The sequence below is a fragment of the Morus notabilis genome, unplaced genomic scaffold (assembly GCF_000414095.1).
Source record: "Morus notabilis unplaced genomic scaffold, ASM41409v2 Scaffold951, whole genome shotgun sequence".
NCBI lineage: Eukaryota > Viridiplantae > Streptophyta > Magnoliopsida > Rosales > Moraceae > Morus > Morus notabilis.
Window position 1 is genome coordinate 76,962 of NW_010367036.1, and position 20,894 is coordinate 97,855.

General features: G+C 33.6%; 1 protein-coding gene and 1 non-coding gene across 2 annotated transcripts; one reads left to right on the forward strand and one right to left on the reverse strand.

Moving 5' to 3' along the window:
• The first annotated feature begins 6,959 nt into the window (after positions 1-6,959).
• TRNAL-CAG lies at positions 6,960-7,040 on the forward strand. The gene has a single exon. It is a non-coding gene; the product is annotated as a tRNA-Leu (tRNA).
• A 2,703-nt stretch (positions 7,041-9,743) lies between these two features.
• LOC21396444 lies at positions 9,744-14,044 on the reverse strand. Its single transcript, XM_010111787.2, has 4 exons — positions 13,688-14,044; positions 12,732-13,127; positions 11,123-11,537; positions 9,744-10,507 (listed from the first exon to the last, which is right to left on the reverse strand). Exons 1-4 carry the CDS (start codon positions 13,917-13,919, stop codon positions 10,306-10,308), a joined length of 1,245 nt encoding a protein of 414 aa, XP_010110089.1. The 5' UTR covers positions 13,920-14,044; the 3' UTR covers positions 9,744-10,305.
• Between the last annotated feature and the right edge of the window lie 6,850 nt (positions 14,045-20,894).

The following is a 20,894-nucleotide window of genomic DNA, read 5'->3' on the forward strand; positions in this document are numbered from 1 at the left end:
CAATCCACTGATAATGCATAAGAGGATATCATTGACTCTTTATAGGAGCTATGGATTCCACTATCTATGAATAACGAATCTACGCATACACGAGTCATACCCCCAATGTATCGGCAAGTGTACCTTTACATAATGTCAGGATGTCTCCCTTTAGTACATCAAAGGATACAAGTCAAGTATACAGGTTCATCATCCATCTCAGGATTAAGATGACAACATATAATTCGTCAAAAGTGAATTGTTTTATTTAAACAGAATTATTAATTAAAACAATTCAACTTTGGTCCGATCCAATATAGATTTCACCATTAGAAACTATATCAATGTCTCCACCCATGGAGTCCCACCTCCGACGACCAAGACAAGCCGTCTCCGTTAGGAAGTAGACAACATAACAATCTTAACATGAATAAAGCGCCTAACTTTATTCCCTCGATTGTGGATCATAAGATTTAGACTATCATCTTTAGATTCTTGTCTTCCGCTTGTTCTTCACATTACATGCATGACCTAAAGATTTAGAATGACAGTCTCAGACTTTCAGTTTGCTTATCATACATTCAACTATTATGAACATAAAGAGGACAATACATAGATATATAAAATAAACAAATCTTTATTAATAGTCAAAATATCTCAAAGAATATTGTTACATTTATTCCTAAGGGCATAAACGCTAACACATTAGACGATAATTTTTCTAGTTAACCCTCATCTAATGTTTAATTTTAATGATGGTTTTTCCTTTAAGCCGTCATTATATATTATTTCATAACCCAAAAAAATTGCATATTTTATAGCTTATTCCACGTGTGGCCTATATTCCATATTTTATTTGACCTCACAATTCTTTAATTTCTGTCAATTATATCAAATAGTAATAGTGATTTACAATAGAACAAAATAATAAATAAATTACAAACTGACAAGATGAAATGAATTACTAAATAATACTATAGTACACAATGAATCATAGTTTCACATGATTAATATTACAACAAAAAAAGGATAAATTAAATGTTCATAAAGGCACATATAAATGCATGATCATTTTTTTCTCTTCCTATTATTACGTTTTTCAACACGTGACCATTCAAAATCTAAACGAACTAAGTTAACATCATCATCTTTAAAGACATCAACCTCGTCAACTGGTAGCAATACTCTAGTAACTAATGGTATGTCATTGAAATCATCATCATCCCCTTCGCCATTCCAAATTGCTCTTGGCTTCATAAGAACAACTAATGACAACTTTAAATCTTTAGGATCGGTTGTATAAAAAACTTGTTTTGCTTACATTGCCAAAATAAAGGGTTCATTCTTATAGCCCAGTCGACAAAAGTCTAGAACTATAGTGCCATCACTACCAACCTTCACGTGATTATTATCGGCCCAATTGCATTTAAAAAGTGTCACTCGCAACCCACAATAGTCAAGTTCCCATATGTCCTCGATAAACCATAGTAGGTCATTGTTTCGTATATAGGAATCTTGTCTTTTGTAGAGGAAACATGCATAGCATTGACACGGAGACTAACACCACTATTTTGGACTGGGTGCTTCTCATCTCTTTCGCAAGTATAGAAGGTGTAGCCATTTATTGAGTACGACGTGTATCTTATGACCATCAACGAGGGCCCTTCAGCTAGCTTTAACAAGTCTTCAGAGACACCACCATTTTGAGGTTTATGAACCTTGGAGTAAATGTGTGTCTTTTGTTGGGAATAATGTCCTAAAAGTATGAGATGTAATAGGATATTTACTTATTATTTATTTAATAAAAGAGTATTAATTATTTTATGTGCATATCTTATTGAATATTTAATGAATATCATTAAAAATTCTGTGATTATTAATGCGACCTTAAATATTGTATATAAGTGTTATATGCGATAGGATAATATTTAAGGATAATAATCAAAACGATGTTCGTAATGAATTTAATTAAAGTTATGAATCTTTAATTAAAATATTACTAATACATATCATTCCCATTTAGAATGGAATGATGTTATCTGCATTATTTATATGGTAAAATATTGAATGAGTATATTACGTATAATGAGATTGTGTGAAACCGGGACATAAACACAATATGAATTTCTGATCATTTCCGTTAAGTATAGAAATTCTAATTGAGTTTACCGATGGTCATATATAGAATGATCTTAATCTTGAGTTATTAACAGACTCTTATTTGTGAATTTGTGTCTTTTGATTTACTCAGTACGAATTTCGAGATGTTGAATCATATTCCTTGTATTTTGGAGACATGATGAAGTGAGTAGCCAATAATGTTAATTTACAAGATGGAATCCATTCCTTCTTAGAAAGAAGTAAATAAATAATTCTCTTGAAGATTGATTCGGTACTTGGACTAGTAGGAGCTCCGATTCATGAATTTATTTTATAAATCATAGTCCATTAGAGAATTAATGGTACTCAAGGATAAAGATATAATTAGAGATGTTAACGGATTTCACATAGCTCTAATTATGAATTATTTATGAAAAATTTATCTATATGAAATGACTATATCAAATGGACACGTCACAGTTTAGAAGTAAATTATATCTGTAATTACGAGAGAGCAATTCCAAGTTTATAGTGGAGTAACTTTTAGAATTAATAGAATTAATTAATAAATTAAAGAGTTTTAATTAATTATTAATTTTTTTAGAGCTCGGAATTATAGGTCCATGAGTCTCCGTATTGTCCTTGTAATCCTACAAAACACTAAGGCCAAAATGGGAATTTTAAAATTATTGAATTCTAAATAAAACACTCGAGAATAATTAATTGAGAATTAATTATACATTAAATAATGTAATTATTTAAATTTAAATTTTAGAACACACATGTAGAAAGGTCTACATGGTGTACATGCCCAGCACTGTAGGAATCCATCTAGCATTTAGTTGCTTGTTTTCTAAGTTATCCAATTGAAATTCAAATTAAATTGAGTTTGGCTTTAATTGGAATTTGAATTTGAGTCAAAATTAGACTGCAAGATAAAGGAGAATTTTTTCTCCATCCCTATCTATATTATGCGCCAACCAGAGGGGGTATTTTCCTGTGGTCGCCGGCCCTATACGATAAGAGAGAGAGTGGATTTTGTTTCCAAAATAAAATAGTAGTGAGAGATAATTAGCAAGTTTTATCTTTGAGATAAAGTTTAGACTTCTTCTAGGAATCTGACAGCGACTCTTTAAATAGGAGATTGCAAAAAATTGAAGAACACAATTTTTGCTCTCCCTAGCTTAGTGGCCGATTTTATAGAGTGGGGAAAGGAAAATTTTCTCCCAATTCCATGTCGTACATGTGTTGGTGTTTGTGGAATACTTGAGTGTTTGAGTGCTAATCCCGTTTGTGTCAGGTATGCCCACACACACATCTTCGTAGATTCAAAGAATTAACAAGGAAGATTCAAGTATTCTAAACAAGCTTGGAGCAAGAAACGTTCGTGGTCAAAGAACTCAAGTTACCGACCTAATCGTTCGCTAGGTAAATTTATTCATAAATTAATTTGATTCAATTATTCATGCATAAATTAATGTATTCTATAGAGTATCTCAAAAGTTTATTAAAATTTTTGTTATACATTATCCTCTAGATACACGCTTCTGCATATAAAATCATTTTCAAAATCCAACATCTTTATCCACTTTATAAATGTCCGGTTATGTTCATCATGCAACAATTTCTCATTTCTTCATCTTTTTGAGAATGTGGCCTTTATTTCCCTTTGTTGCACCTCCATGTATGGTTCAATCTCACGAGCATTGTGTAGAACGTACAGACGAGCTTATTCCTATGCTTCACGAGGAACCAAAGAAGGGGTAGCGGCATATTTACCTTTGGGTTCAATGTTTACCTTTTTAAGTAAACATATTGGTTCTATGTTAGACAAGTACTCTGAGCAAACTTCAACAACTTTTTTGACTATATAACTTTCCACAATGCAACCAACCTCTCCAATCTATATTGGTTCTTAACATAATCTTTTAGGACTTTCATGTATCTTTCAAATGTGCACATCCACCTCAAGTACACCGGTCCGTAAATTCCCACTTCGCGAGCTAAGTGCACCGTTAGATGAATCATGATGTCGAAGAAGGATGATGGAAAATACTTCTCAAGCATGCACAAGGTATTCACTAACTCTGAACGTATTGTATCCAACATCATCGGATCTACTACCTTCGAGCATATGAAGTTTTAGAAAAAGAAAAACTTAGTAAGTGCATATCTAACCTCCTTTGTTAAATTCCACGTAAAGTAATAGACAACAATTGTTGCATCAATGTGTGACATTCATGCTTTTTCATTCTAATAATCTTCAAGTCTTTCACCTACACCAAATTCTTGAAATTGGAAAACTACCCTTTTGAAACTTTAACTGAAGCAAGCCACTCACATAACTTTTTTTTCTCTTGTCTCGATATTGTATACTTAACCGGAGGTAAGTAAGTGTGAGCGCCTCTTTTTTCAAGACCCAAGTCACATATAATGTTCATCTCCACGAGATCCAACCGTGCTTTGAGACCGTCTTTCGCTTTACCGGGGATGTCAAGTAGCGTGCCAACTATCGACTCACAAACATTCTTCTCAATGTGCATGACACCGAAACAATGACAAATGAAGAGTGAACTCCAATATGAAAGTTCAAAGAAAATTGACTTCTTCTTTTAAGGTCCGATCACCGGCTCATTATTTATTCCTTTCTTCTTCGTGAAAACCACTTTCACGTTCTTGACCCTCTTAGATAATTATTTCTGTGTCAACGGTTTTGGAGGTAGTCTTTTTCAGTGTTACCATTAAATGCTTTTTTGTTTGTTTGCATCATCGATGATTCATAGGTAAGAATCTCATATGACCATCATAAACCGTCTTTTTTCCATGTTTCAACCGGATAGAAGATGTCTCCATCATGCAAATGGGGCAACCTATGGAACTCTTAACTGAGTATGAATATAAATTTTCATATGTAGGAAAGTCATTAATGGTCCACATGAACATTGCAGGGAGTGTGAAGGTCTCTTGATAGAAACCATCCTCAATTTCGATCCCTCTTTGCCATAATCTCCTTAGCTCACCGATCAACAGTGCCAAGTAGACATCAATATCATTTCCCAGTTGATTAGGTCCTGAGATCAACAAGGTCAACATTCGGAACTTTCACTATATGCATAAGTCTAGAGGAAGATTGTAGTTTGCAAGAAAGACCGGTCATTTACTATGCTTACTGCTCAAACTACTATGCGGATTCATTCCATTAGCCGATAAAGCAAGGCGAACATTTCTAGGCTCTACACTAAATTCAGGATACTTCGCATCAAATGTCTTCCATTGTGGATAATCGACCGGATGTCATAGCATGCCATTATCGATCCTCTTATCATGATACTAAGTTAAATTATTTTCATGCTCCCTATTCTTATACAATTACTTTAACTGTGGTTCTATTGGAATGTACCATAACACCTTTACCGGCACTCATTTTCTTCCGTTCGACCGTTTCTTACCTTTCTTCCACCTAGACTCATGCCACACCGGACACTAATCCAAGTCTTCACACATTTTTTGGTATAGGATGCAATCATTCGAGCACACATATATCTTCTCATACTCCATCCCCATAGCGCTCAACGTGTTCCTAGCCTCATACATACTACCCGACACTTGATTATTATCTAGGAGTGCATCTTTTAGAAATTCTAATAGTTCCATGTCACATTATGTCACACTTTTTATTGTTAAATATACAACTGGCATTAGCATTTGCACTGGAGATGGTCTAACATATGTGTACCTCAAGGTCTTTTTTAGAAAATTTTGTTTTTGGTAATTGTAAATTTAAATTACAAATCTAAGCTAGTTTATTTTATATATAGGTGTGTGTGGGTTTAATCGTTACAACTATATTTACTAATCAATAGGCTATTATTGTTTAACCATGTGATATTAATTAGGTAGTTGTAATAAATTGATACAATGCATGTGAGCTACAACAATGATCAACTAGTTATCCGGTTGGATACATCGAGTTAAACGGACAGCGAAACTTTTAAATCTGAAAGTAGTCAGCAAGGCAGCTTATTAGTTTCCCGTTTTGAAGATTATTTTTAGAGATATTTAGGTAATATGCCATGATTTTTAAGGTTAGACTGACTATTAAAATGGGTACTGAAATTATTATAAAATATACCACAATAACATCATTTAAGTTTTGTGTTTTGACCAAAATTATAGTTATACTTTTGTGTATTTGAGTCAGTATTTTAGATTTTGTATGACGTTTTATAATTTTTCATGTATATATTTATAAATTTTATGGATTTTATGATTTTTAGTTATGTCTCCTAACATATTTCAATCCAAGTTCAAAATTTGTGGTATCCTGTAAAGTTCCCTTATTTCTAGTTTTATTATTTCTCGTTTGACTATTGTTACTTCAGCTTTCTAAAATAGCTGTGGGGTATTTTTTTTATTTCATTGAAAAATGTTTTATAATTATATTATGCGGGTGTATTCTTTTTTATTTTTATTTTTTTAAATGATATTATTTCTATTTATAGTTAATTCAGTATAGTGGATTTTAATGTAATTTCAATACAAGGTAAAATTATAATAAATATAAATTATAATTTGGTGAAGTATTAATAAATTTAGTGGGTGTAACTATAATCACTCTTATTGTAATTACCAGTAATACATATCTTAATATGTACAACCTGGTGGTAATTATTGCAATTTTTTATGCAAAGTTGTAATTATTGTTGGACAAAACAAATTAATCAAAATCAGTGTTGTCCACGAAATACATTTTGTTTTGAGTGCTGTATAAATAATAATAATAATAATAATAATAATCATCCTATTCTGTTATTATATGCAATAATTAAGGTTTATATTCTTGATATTACTATTTAATGCAAGTGCAAAATAAATAAAATGTCAAGATGGCCGAGTTGGTCTAAGGCGCCAGTTTCAGGTACTGGTCCGAAAGGGCATGGGTTCGAATCCCATTCTTGACAACTTATTTTTACATAATTTGTTATTTGTTATTTGTTTAACAACTTTACAGTATTCTCTTAAATTAATTTTTAATCCAAGTTGTTAATAGTTTTATAACGTTCTTTCCTTCGGAAAAAGTTGGAATTTTGACCAAGTTCTTTATTTATTGAATTTGGAGGATTCAATTATTAGTTCGTTTCCTCTTTTTGACCCTCTTTTAAAAAATTATTTGTTATTTGTAATAACAACTTTACAGTATCCTCTTAAATTAATTTTTAATTGAAGTTGTTAATAGTTTTATAAAGTTCTTTCCTTCGGAAGAAGTTGGAATTTTGATCAAGTTCTTTATTTATTTATTATTTATTATTTATTGAATTTGGAGTATCCAATTACTAGTTTGTTTCCTCTTTTTAACTCCTTTTAAAAAAAAAAATACAAATTTTACCTTTTTAAATACGTACATCTTTAAGTAAGGATTCTACCTCTTTAAATACGTACATGTACCATTCCTAAGGATACGTACAGTAAAAAGCTCCTATTTTTAATGTTCCCAACTCCTTTTGTGTAATTATTGCTCCGTTTTGACCATTGCTTAACCATACCTTTCTTCTTTCCTCTTCCATTAAAATGGCATAACCTATTACATGACTAAGGTACCCCAAAAAGGGCCTAATTTTTTTTTTTTTTTGGGCCAAAATTCTCTGAATCAAAATCAAGGAAATTGCCAGAAACATGCCTAGAATTAGAAACAAGTATACATACACACATTTGAAACTGAAAGATTGCTAGCAATTAAAAAAAAAAAAGGAAACACAAAACCATTGTTATAAGCCGAAAACCAGTTTTCTGCAAACAATTCTCCTTCCAACTGTTAGCCCGATCAACCCAGTTCATCTAAATTTCTAGAACCCCAATGCTTCTCCACCTTAGCTGTAGGTAGAGAATCCGAATCGATATCCGAAAACGAAGAATATTCCGCGAGAATCCTCTTTTCTGATCTGCAGCAAACCCATTTCCCCGCTCGCTTCGCAGCCCGCCATCCCACCTCACACGGCAGCTTGATCAAACACGAGAGAATGGCTAGTGGGCATGAAACACACAGCAAACAAGCGCTGCACAGAAATCCTGCAGTTTTACAACAGCAACTTGAATCTTGTCCTATTTCCATTCTGTTATTATGCCTGCAATCCAGGTGTTTCGCCTTAGCTTTCTCTTCATAGGTAAATTTTCTTTCCATCTTGGTTCTCTCTTTAGGCATAAATTTTCTCTCCATGTCTCTCATGTCTTGAAAAAATGGCTGTCTCTCAAACATGGAAACTATGCTGCAGTGATGAAGAGCATGGTCCTTTCTAAGAAAGGTTCAAATTCTACTCATTTGATAACCTTAACAAAACTCGGGCCTCCAAATTTTCTACATTTTTCTGAGTCTCTTTCTGTTCTCTCGTCCTTTAAAACACCTTTCCCACTTTTTATCATTTCGGTATCTGATTTGGGAATATGCTTAAAAAAAAAAAAAAAAAAAAAATACAAAGCGCCATTAACACATGCTGGATTCGTTGAGGACCAGCAACAGAATCGGTTTTTGCTTTGGCAAATCTTACGAAGCAATATGATAAGTCATAACCTTATATACATACTTCCTTTGCTGGAAAATACTATATAAAGATACATAGAGTGAACGTAAATAACCAACACGACTTTTCTAATATTTTCTCTCTATTTACTAATAACCAACGCAACTTTTATATGACTAAGAAGGATACAAATAGTGCTTTCTATTCTTTTAATTGACCGTTCAGTTCGCTAATTCGAGTTGAGATATGATATTGTGTGAGAACTTTTTACTATAGTAAAAAAATTAGATGTAATTGTTTCTGAGAGTTTTTTACTGTAGCAAAACTCGAATTCTAAACTCAAATTAGTGAAAAGATCCGGACCGACATAACAAAAAAAGATTCAGGCACTATATGTGGGATAATGTAGATAGACCAAGGTATCCCAACAATTTATTATAGTATGCCAAAGGTTTATTAGTTCAACTTATTTTAAGAGCAAAAACAGAAAGCAATATTCCCCCCCAAAAAAAAAAAAAAAAAGCAACAGAAATCGTCAACCTCCCTTTGATTAAGAATGTCAATCCGAAAATAAAAGTGCATGGTATGGCTAAAAAGCAGACGCTGCAATCAAGGAAAGGGAATCAGATTCCAATATAAAAACTTTAACTCTTGGAGGAGGCAAAGCATAATACTTTAGAAAGGGAGAGTGAAAATTAATACTGGCTTTCATAGAAGAAAGGCCATAAACATGGGTTCTCTTCGGTCTAAAGAAAGCTGAGAACAAATATACGTGTATATATACACATACATATATCTTTTTCTTCCTTAAAAAAAAATTACTTGTATGTATCCATGTATACACATAATTGACCAAAATTTGGGTACATTTCCAAAAAGTATCCATAATATTTTTTGCCTTTCAATTTATGTCCATTAATCAAATAAAATTAATTAATTTACCAAAAGTAAATGATTGATCTACTCAAATAAATCGCAAATTTACACCTATGAAATTAATTCAATTTACATTCATAAATAATTGATTAGTCCTAAAAGAACAAAGAATATAAAACTAATTAAAAAAATAAATAGACATTTCATTAGAAAAAAAAAAAAAAAGGTATGGAATACTGAAACGGACATATACATACAGTTTCTCCAGAGAGAGAGAGAGAGTGAGAGAGAGCTGTCTATGTGTTTGGTGGATAAGCAGTAGTAGCGGCATGCACAAAAATTAGACAACTATTTGAAGCACTAAGGAACAAAGCATATTTATAATTCATAATCCAACAGACAGATTGGGATTTTATAAATGAAAGAATCTCTCAACAGTGGGAATATCTCCCTATTTTGGAATGACTAGTCAAGCAAGTACTACCATTCACAATGTAAATAACATATATAAGAGAGATTTATTGCTCAATCTTTGAAAATAAACTTAATCGTCGAAGGGCTAGATATAAGTATCAGACGAACATCAGTACACTTAACAAGTTATTGCATCCAGGTGAGATTCCAGGGACAAAACGGTAAAGCCAACTGGCTGAAAACATCAGCAACTAGCATGGCAATGTACAAGAAAGATGCATGGAATATGAGTTGCGAGAACAGACGCAAAATTGTTATCTTGGAGTGAGGTCCTTCAATTGAAACAGCAACACATCCAAGACGGCATTTCAAATGTTCAAATCTATTTTTGCAGAGACAACCAACCGTATCAGACCAAACCTCAAGCAGGCACAGTATTGGATTCTCGCAACCTTGAGGCCTTGGCACGCAATCTTTCCATGAATGCAGGATTTGCCTTCAGTCTCCCCTTGACATATGCAGCTCGAGCAACGTCTACCATATCGTTGGCCTTCTTAGCTTCTTCGATAAGGGCAAGAAGGGTTCTGAGGCAATCTTTTCTGTTTTCCTCTCGGTGCTCAAACCTTCAGAAAAAGAAAGAAGTTATATTTGCCATTCCGAAAATAGATGTACGTAAGGTACATAGGAACACATTTTTTACATCATAATTTTATTCCAACTCTCCTTTCATGCATTTTATATGATTAGATTAGATCCTTTTATGCTACTTTTTTCCTATGTATACTCTTTGTTACCTTTTGTTTTCTGAGATGCTTTTATGCAGCTTATAGCAATTTTAACTGTGACTTCTTTTCCATTTTAGATCTTTCTGTGAACTGTATTGTATTGCGCTCACTGTCTTATAGGAAAGTGACTCTTTTCTTCTCTTCAATACCTCTTTTTTTTCTTCTTTTTTTGTTTTTGTTACATCAATACCCTAGATAAAGGTGTTGTTTGAACAATTCTCAAACGCTTCTTATGTATCATTTCCAAGTTCTTGACCAGATTTTAACAATTGACCAGGATAGTAATTCTACAATACTTAAATCAAGACTGAAGTTACTCGTATACAAATCAGCAATCAGCTAGAAAGCCAGTCATAACTATAATTATAAAAGCACACAACTATTCACAACCAGTTACAAGTCACTACAATCTACATGTAAGGAATCAGAAGAGATATGGTCATCCGTTCTTACCTCTCACTAGTAATTACAAGCTCATCTTTCCCAGGATGATACCGCTTTCCAACCAATTCTCTGAGCCTGCGAAATTGATACTTTGAAAGGCCAAGTTCTTTCACAGTAACACCCAATTTCACCAATCTATTCTTGGGATGCCAAGAATCACCACCAGGACCAATAACTACTCGTGTTTTCCATCTAAGAATGGGTCCCTCACCCGATGGGACATCTGAATCCGTCTTTTTCACTATTAGATCACTCTCATCAAAACTTTCAGGACCCTTAGCCTCCATCTTCTGCACGTATTCTTCAACAACCCTATCCTCAAACTCCTTGAACATTTTGTAACCTTCTTCAGGTTCAAGCTCTCCTCTTTCACACATATCCCCAAGTTCATTGAACCTTTTTTCTACCTTTTGTTTAATATCATCTGTACAAAAATAAAAAAATAAAAAAAATAAAAAATAAATAAAGAGGGACATACCAAAGGACAGAAAATGAAGCATTTCAGCCTAGTTCTAGAGATACTTGAAATAATAGCCTACTTACATGCTAGCACCATAATGTTAAACATTGTCATCTTGACACAAAGATAGCAGATAAGGATGGCCCAATAGTACCGGCCAGAAATCAAGTTACTATACGACACCAGACATGAAAAGTTACAAATAAATCCCATCACCTTCTAGTAGCTGTATCTAAGATTTATCCAAACGTCTCAAATTTCTCAAGTATACACTATGTAGAGCAATAGAAAGATGTATACACGCATTCAACTTATTCGTATAAATTTAGATTATTGGCACAACAACACATAGATATGATACAGTAAAATAAAATCAAGAACTACTTCATTCCACTTACAATTGATTCTTCTTTGTGAACTTAGGAAGAAAGAAGTAGCATAGTGAAGACTATTATATAGGGCCGGCAATATGGGTCACGACACGACGACACGACTCGAAAACGACACGAATTTTGCGGGTTAGGGTTGAGAAAAAAGAGGTTCGGGTCAAAATTGGGTCGACCTGAAATTGACACGAAAAATACGGGTCAATTTCGGGTTGGACCCGCCTAACCCGAACACGACACGAAACTCGTAAAAAACTAAAAATACATATATTTTTCATTTCATATTTTAAATTTTATTATGAACTTGTAATATCATGATAGTTATACTCAAAATCTTATACTATTATTTGCTTAATTTCAATGGATGTTATTGTAATTTAGTGTGTTATGAATTTTAAGTTATTTCTAATATTTAAAAAAACTAAATAAAAGTATACAATTTTCGTGTCAATTTCGTGTCACGGGTCATTTTCGAGTCGTGTCGTGTCAGCTTGTAAAGTGGTCGTGTCGTGTTCGTGTTGCGGTTTTTAAAAAATTTCGTGTCACGGGTCGTGTTCGGGTTGACTGCAAATTTTTAAAAAACGATCAAAACACGACACGAACACGACACGTGACACAAATTGCCATCCCTACTATTATACACATTATGACTAAACATCTATAAACTACAACCACAACAAATATTTTGTGAACCAGTTGTTTACTAATCACTCAATATAACATGGAATGTATAAAGTTAACGTGAAAAAAAGCAAACAAAACGAGGAAATACCCGGAAGAAGCTTGTCCCAGTGAAGCATATCTTCTAGAATTTCAGCGCATTCTTGGGGGTCCTTGACAATTCCATGTTTAACACCATCCTGAACAACTTCACTCCACTTCTTATCATCCATGGCAAAGAACTCATCCTCTCTCATTTTCTTCACAACATAGCCTTTTGGATCATATAAGTCATCAATCTCTTCATCAGTCTCATGAGCTAATTCACAAGACTCTTCAAATTCTTCGTTAGTAACATCAGGCAACGGCTTCGCCTCAAGCTCTTCCATCAACTCATCATCTGTCTCCGCGTGCTTTCCAGATAACTTCCTCTGCAGAATCGCTTCCAGGATCGACGGCAGTGCTTCCTCATCACCCTCAAAGTACTTCTCAATCCGCATTTTCAACTCTAAAAACTCAGAAAAAAATAAATGAATAAATAAATAGAATCAACAGACGCATGGAAAAACAATACAAATCAACAAGCCTCATAAGCAATATCATCATGACCTTAATCCCCAGTTCGAAACTAAGAGGCCAAAACTTTAACTCCAGCAACCCTGTTCACTAAAGAAAATGTTTGTTCTATATCCAAAACCAAATGCCACAAGAAAAATTTAACATTCAAGTTTTTTTTTTTTTTAATCTTTCTAGAATTAAAAACCAAACCTTTCAAAGCCAAAACACCCATTATACCAAAAACAAAATTCATTTGTATTTCTTTGCTTTAATTTCTAAGAAACAAAACAATTGTTCTACTCGAAACAATGAAATTCCACAAAGCCCATAAGAAATATCATCAAAAAAAAAAGAAAAAGAAAAATTAAAAGGCCAAAACTTGAGCTAAAATCCATTTTGGATCTACATTTCTAATAACATTTAAGTCATTTATCATATAGACCCGAAAAACTCTAACAGTTTCATAATTCATCATGATCAAAAAGAAACTCAATTTATCATATAGTTTACCTTTGTTGCTGACATCTTGGAGTTGAACGGAGACATCTTTATTGTCGAGTTGAGTCAAGTCGGCGACAGGGCCGGGATTAGGGTTTTCATTGGAGGAGCCGTTCTCGGAGGAGAAAAGCCTAAGGGCGGCGAGTGGAAGAAGCGAGCGATTAGGGATGGAATTGGAAGTTGGGGAAGGAAGAAGACGATTTCGAGCGATGACAGAGACATTTCTCAGCAGAGATTGCTTCATCGCTGGGTTAGGGTTTAAGTTCTCAGTTCAGTTCGTATGCGGGGTTTTTGTTTGGACTTCCGGTTAATATTTTTTCAACGGGTAATTTGCACGCTTTAGTCTTTCTTTTTTTTTTATTTTGACAACATGATCTCCGATCTTTTAAAACGTTGATAATTAAACTCTTTTCGTTAAGTTTTAAACAGATTTGTGTACTTTATTACTCAAAGATGAAAATGCCCTCAAATTACTTTTTTAAGTCTTGTAATTTGTTGATTCAAATTTTTAATTTGAATTAAAATGTAATTTTATGTAAAAAATTTTTATTGTAATAAAAAATTAAATATGATTATTTTTAAAAAAATTTTACTATAATAAAACTCAAATCACTAAAATAAATATAATCTTAATTACTTTTAAGTGCGTTTAGAATTTTTCTTAAAATAATTTTATTTTTTATATAAAAATAAAAATAAAAACGTTTTTAATTTTAAATAAAAATTATTTTTAAAAATATATTTAATAATTTTATTAAAAAATTATTTTTAATATAAAAATTAATTAATATTTATATCTCTTTTTCTACTTAAAAAATAGAAAATAAATAATAAATTATTATTATTTTTTATTTTTTATTTTTTTATTTTTGTTGTGTCAAATACTACAGTAAAATTGCTTTTTTTTAAAACCTGAAAAATAAAAACGAGATCAAGGCCTTCACTTCTTGTTGTTCTTCTTCCATTTGCAATGCTAGATTTGAGCGCCGAACAGGGTAGCTCTCCTGGCTCTTCGTAAAGCCGTCGGAGAAAGAACTCTTCTTGAATGCATCTTCCCGGTGTATCCACATCATGGACATGAGTCAAAAGTAAGAAAAACCAAGCCACTGTTCTTCTTCTAGCAAAAAAACTCATTGTTCTTCGTTTCCCATATATATTCCTCTATGGGATTTTAGAAATTAGTAAAGAAAGTTCATTCTAATTATCATTTACTGGCATATATCCATATCTCTACACACTCTCCTATATATGATATACAACTATATTCAGTAACAGCATTCAACTCAAAAAAAAAAAAAAAAAAAAAGAGGAGGAAGAAGAAGGTTCAAACAAACTTCTCCCCATTCGACGGCAACTCTGTTCGAAAACCGTTGGCTTCTTCTTCGGCACCGTGAGGCACACAGTTAGTGACAAAATCCTTCTCTCGCCGTCTCTCATCACCGTTGACTTCACCATCAAATCCACCCCCATTCATCTCTGTCTAAACTGGTAAAAAAAATTTCTCTCTCCGGTAATCTCTCTTGAGCGCCCATCCCTTTATCTTCATCGCCCATAGCGAGACCTCCGCCATGTAGATCTCCCTATTCCCCTCCCCTTCCCACCCGTCGGCTCTTCTCTATCTGATTCTAAGTTTTTTTCTTTTCTTTTTTTTTTTGGTCTTTTTTTTTCTTGAGGTCTGCACTTGCAGGTTTTTTTTAGAGAGGATTTTTTTTCTAACTTTATTTTTTTTTTGGGTTAAATTATAAACAGTAGCTAATTACCAGAATACCCTCTAATACTAGATTACTATGGCACATTCCGTTTAAAACTTAACAGATTTAGACGGAAATGGTTTAATTATCAATGTTTTAAAAGGTTGGGATCATTTTGCCAAAATTGAAAAAAGAGAGACAGTGTCACCTACTAAAAGAGTTAAGGGGCCAATGGTGCAAATAAATGGTAGAATAGATTATTCTGTGTCTGTTTGTTTGTTTTCTTTTTTTTTTTTTAAATGAACAGGTATATTTGTAAATTATGTTTTATAAGTATGTAATTACCTTAAATAGGATAAGAAACTAGTGTGTTACCTGTGTGCAAATAACACGGATAAAATATGTTACAAAATATATATATTATATAATAAAAGTTCGGTCTGTAAAATCTCCAGAATAATCACTGTAAAAAAAAAGAAATAAATTATAGAACAAAATTTCAAATCAGATAAACATTAAGGCAGATGAATTTCAGAAGACATTGGAAGAAGAGAAAAAAAAACCAAAAACTTCAGATGAATTCCAGATTACAATGGAAGAAGAGAAAATAAGAAAAAATTTAAAACAAATAGAAGAAAAAAAGGACGAAACAACCATAAAACCCAAAGAAAAAAGTATTTCAGAAAAAAGATAAACATGAAAAAAAAAAACCCAAGAGCCAAACGAACATCCACGGCGGAGAGAACAAAATTAACCAGGGGAAGAGAAGAAAAAACCAGAAGTCCAAAAAACATAAGATGAAAGAAGAGAGAAATGAAAGAGTTGTAGTCAGCTAGAAGCAACATCAGACAGTGAAAAAACCAAAAACTTCGAATATTAAAGCAGATGAACTCCACAACACATTGGAAGAAGAGAAAAAAAGAAAAAAAAAACAAAAACAAAAACATTAAAGCATGTGAACTCTAGAACACAGTAGAAGAAAAGAAAAAAAGAAAAAATTTTAAGCAAATAGAGGAAAAAAAAACCAACAATGAAACCCAACGAAAAAAGATTTGAGAAGAAAAAAAGAACATGGAAAAAAAAACCCAGGAGCCAAACAGACTTCCGCAGCGGAGAGAAAAAAATAAAAGAGAAATGAAAGAGTTGTATACAGCTGGAAGCAACATCAAAAGAAGAGAAGAAGAAAAAAAATAAGAGACGTGTAAAAAATAAGAGGAAAATGAAAGAGTTATATACAACTGGAAGCAACATCAGAAAAAAAAAAAAAAAAAAAAAAAAAAAAAAAAAAAAAAAAAAAAGAAGAAAAACTAAAAAAGAGAGGCACGTGTCTCACAAAAATTAAGGGAGGCGACAACTCAAGAAAAACAAAGAAGTCGAAGCAACAACACAAAGAAAAAGGAAAAAAATAGACAACCACGTGTTTAAGAGGGGAGAAGAAAAATACTGAAGAGATGTTTGGTTCATGGATTAGAATTATTTTTTATTTATGTGTATTTTTTATGAGAAAAAATACTGTAGCGAATCATGAACCATGATTCAAATCATTATTTGATTTAAATTATGATTTGAATTCTCTAACCAAACGTTCCTGGCAAATAAAGAAAAACACTGTTTTTTAAACAGTAAAACTCAACTTCCAATAGTAGTGTTGTAGAATATGCCAGAATATATATCGTCAGAATTCTTTTCTTTCCTTGACATCTTCATTTATATATGTTTTTTTCTTTTCTTCGTTATGATGCCTTCTTCTCTATTAAAATCATTTTTTAAATCTATGCTTATTAGGAAACATTTAAAAAAAATAAGAAAGAACATTTTATTACTATTCTAGAACACCAAGAGAATATAGTTTACTTTTTGCACGCAAAAAATACTATATAATAGATATAAAGCCTACAAAGTGAACTTCCTTTTTTGGGTATTAGATTAAGCTGTTAATACATGCTGCTCTTCAAGAGACAACATATAGGGTTGAAGTATACCTCGTTTATTTTATCGATTTGAGTTTTCAATTCAAATTTTGTCACTGTTAAAAAACTCTCACAAAAAATCACATTTAACTTTTTCTGTTACAGTTAAAGCTCTAACATAAAATTACATCTGTTGAGATTTTCATATTGACATTATTTTGCAAATTGAAAGATTTGATTTTCGGTTTGATATGAAAATTGATTTGCAGCATTAAATTGATATGGAGATTGCTTTGCTGCAGGAATTCTTTTTGGAAAGTTTCGGATTTGATTGTTTTTTTATTTTTAACATTATTTTAGGCATGATTTGATGATGATACGATTGCATAATTTATTGGCTGCTGTTAAAAAACATTTTAGAAATTTTAGTTTATATGGAAACTGTTTGGAATCAATCAAATTGATTTGATTTGGTGGAAGTTAATTTTCAGATATTTTTGGCAAGTTGAAATTGATGAAATGATTGATTTATGGATGAGTTTCTGCTGGTTGAACGAATCACTCATGTTTATGAGGAACACGTCCAGGTTCGTTAGTTTTTATATGGGAAGATTTCAAGAATCAGCATGGTTAACTTTTGTTGGGGCCCAGTAGATTCGGTGGGTACGACGTGTACAAGGTATATACATGCAAGTATCGGAGTCAGTAGTGTTGATGGTGACACAGATGAAAGACGCCGTTTCACAGAGGAGCTTGTACGGTAAGACCTCCATCGAAGAAGAGGGGATTAGCTAGGCCCAAAGTAAGCCGAAGAAATCAGATTCTAGGGCCCACTTTGTTGCCAATTTGCGAGGCACTCTCGACTATGCACATGGGGAGATGTTGAACTCAGTCATGGAGATCGTATGGACTAATTATGGTGGGAGAAGTAACCGAACGGTTGATGGAGATGGATAAGGTTGTTTCAGAGAAGGAATGCTCCGAGGACAAGCAAGGTTGCCTCCAGAGTGGATGTCTAACTCATAAAGTGCAAATAAGGCTATCTCATAGGAGGAATGCTTCGAGGACAAGAACAGGTTGCCTCCGAAGCGGGTGTCTGACTCGTACAGTACGGATAAGGCTATTTAAGTGGAGAGCTCGAAGAACAAATAACAAGTGAAGTTTTACGGCTTTCCGGAAGTGTGCTCCGGACGGTGGAGTCTAGCTTCGAAGGCAAATTCTTCGGACTTCGGATGTACCTTGTAGACGAGCTTGGATGGATCAAACAAAGTTTTTCAAGACTTTTTGAGTGAGATTTTTATGAGGAACTTCAAACCCGAAGAGCACAAGTTTGTAGAACACCAGAAACTTGATGAACTCTCCGAGAAACTCAAGGGAAGATGATGAACTCAAATGTCATAACATCTTTCCAAAAGTCTCAAGAAGTCTCAAAAGTCTCAAAGTCTCTAAAGAGGTCCCTTGAAATGAAGAAGTTAAGAGGTATTTATAAGAGAAGTTTGGAAGATTTTGATGGTTGCTCTGGAGCCATACAATCACGCCTTGCTAGAGGATTGTACGAACCATTTCCTTCTTGAGCACCTACATTAGGTGACTTTACTATTTGACAAACAAATGGACCGAAAATGGGTGTATTTGGAGACCAAATCCAGAATCTTGCTGACATTAGACCTTCCCCAGGTCTGGAGATTATGAAGTGTTTGACTAAATCTAGTACTCCATGGACGCTTCTATTCTCAGAAGTCTAAACACACGTCAGACCAGCTTCAGAGTGCCGCCTTCTGTTTTTGGCTAAACAGCCGTCTCTGGAGCACCTGACACATTCAACCTCGATGGAGCACGGGAAAGACCTTCGGACACAAAAGAGTCTCTTGGAGCATGGAAGGCATCTTCGGAACAAAGAAGTCTCTTGGAGCATGGGAAACATCTTTGTGAGGAAATCTGCAGTGACATCCCCGTGGTGGCGTCCTTAGTGATGCCTCCACAGCAAGCGACAACCAAGGAGATGAATTCTTGCCACTCTAGAGGAAGCTGCTCCAGAGCAGAAAAACTTCTCGTCTGTCGCCGAAAGGGAAGGTTCCACGACTTAAATTCCGGACTTTCCACGACATAAATTCCGGACTTTCGAGTCTCCAAAGGCTAAAGAAAGGTTTCTAAGACTCCTAAAACATAAACAAAGGCTTTTAGGGTTGGATTCTCCATCACCCATTCATTCCTTAGCCCAATTATTTTACAACCTCCCAAGTAGGTCTTAAAAGTGGATCATACTAAGAAACAAATTGGCTCGTTCGATTACCCATGGCCCACTAAACCACGGCCTACGCGAGTTTCCCGAACATGGCTTGGGTCCACAAATCGAGCATAATCTCGTCACGGGACGGAATCTTTGGGCCTGATACAAAAACAGCCATCAACAACTTTCCGTCAGATTTTTCAGCTATGTTGCAGTAATTGTTGCAACATAATCTCCTTTTTTAGTTGCTTTGATAATTATTTTGTCAAAAAGGGAGAGAATAGTGTGTGTAGACTTTGATTTTGTGTTGTGTGGTTCAGGGGGAGTTTCAATTTAATTGTGTTTATTTGAAACAATTTCCTTTGTTTGTTTATGATGTGATATTTTGTCAAAACTATGTCAAAGGGGGAGATTGTTGGGGTTTTCATATTGACATTATTTTGCAAATTGAAATATTTGATTTTGGGCTTAATATGGAGTTTGATTTGCAACATTGAATTGATTTGGAGATTGATTTGCTGCAGTAATTATTATTTTTTTTTGGAAAGTTTCGAATTTGATTGTTTTTTAATTTCTAGCATTATTTTGGGTACGATTTCGTGATGATATGATTGCAGAATTGATTGGCAGCAGTTAAAAAACATTTTAGAAAGTTTAGTGTATATGGAAACTATTTGGAATCAATCATATTGATTTGATTTGGTGGAAGTTTATTTTTAGATATTTTAGGCAAGTTGAAATTGATGAAATGATTGATTTATGGATGAGTTTTCTGCTGGGCTGAATGAATCACTCGTGTTTATGAGGAACATGTCAAGGTTCGTCTGTTTTTATATGAGAAGATTTCAAGAATCAGCGTGGTTCACTTTCCGTCAGATTTTTCAGCTATGTTGCAGTAATTGTTGCAACATAATCTGCAACAGAATGTGGACAATGGACTGCATTAAAGTTTTTGACAACTGGTTTATTTGGCTATTTAATTTGAGCCTCACAACAATCTCAACAGGCCTTTGGAGCCTCAGAATTATATAGATTCAATTCATTTTCTGAGTCTTTGTCTTTCACGTTCTTCGGGAGAAGACGATTTGAAGTGTTAAAAGGAGTTCAACCATCGTTCTTCGAGAGAAAAATTTAAAGCTTTCAAGAGAGAACGCACTACCAACTGAAGGGAATTCACCATACAATTTTTTTAAGTTAAGTGGTGCTCGCTGAGTAAGTCTATTGGATAGTTAGAAGTTCATAGGTGTCATACTTAGAGAGAGAGACTCGGGTTAATTACGTCCATTTGAGTTGTAACATTGTTTAAGTCCATTATGTCCATTAATTCTCAGGTGGATTGTTCATCATTTGGACGTGATCCTACGGAGTAGATAATTACCGAACAGTGA

Coding starts and splice junctions, on each gene's coding strand:
- LOC21396444 (XM_010111787.2), bottom strand. CDS start 13,919: ATGAAGCAATCTCTGCTGAGAAATGTCTCTGTCATCGCTCGAAATCGT. Junction 13,128..13,687: donor CCAAGATGTCAGCAACAAAG/GTAAACTATATG, acceptor CTGAGTTTTTAG/AGTTGAAAATGCGGATTGAG. Junction 11,538..12,731: donor CTGGGACAAGCTTCTTCCGG/GTATTTCCTCGT, acceptor ATTTTTGTACAG/ATGATATTAAACAAAAGGTA.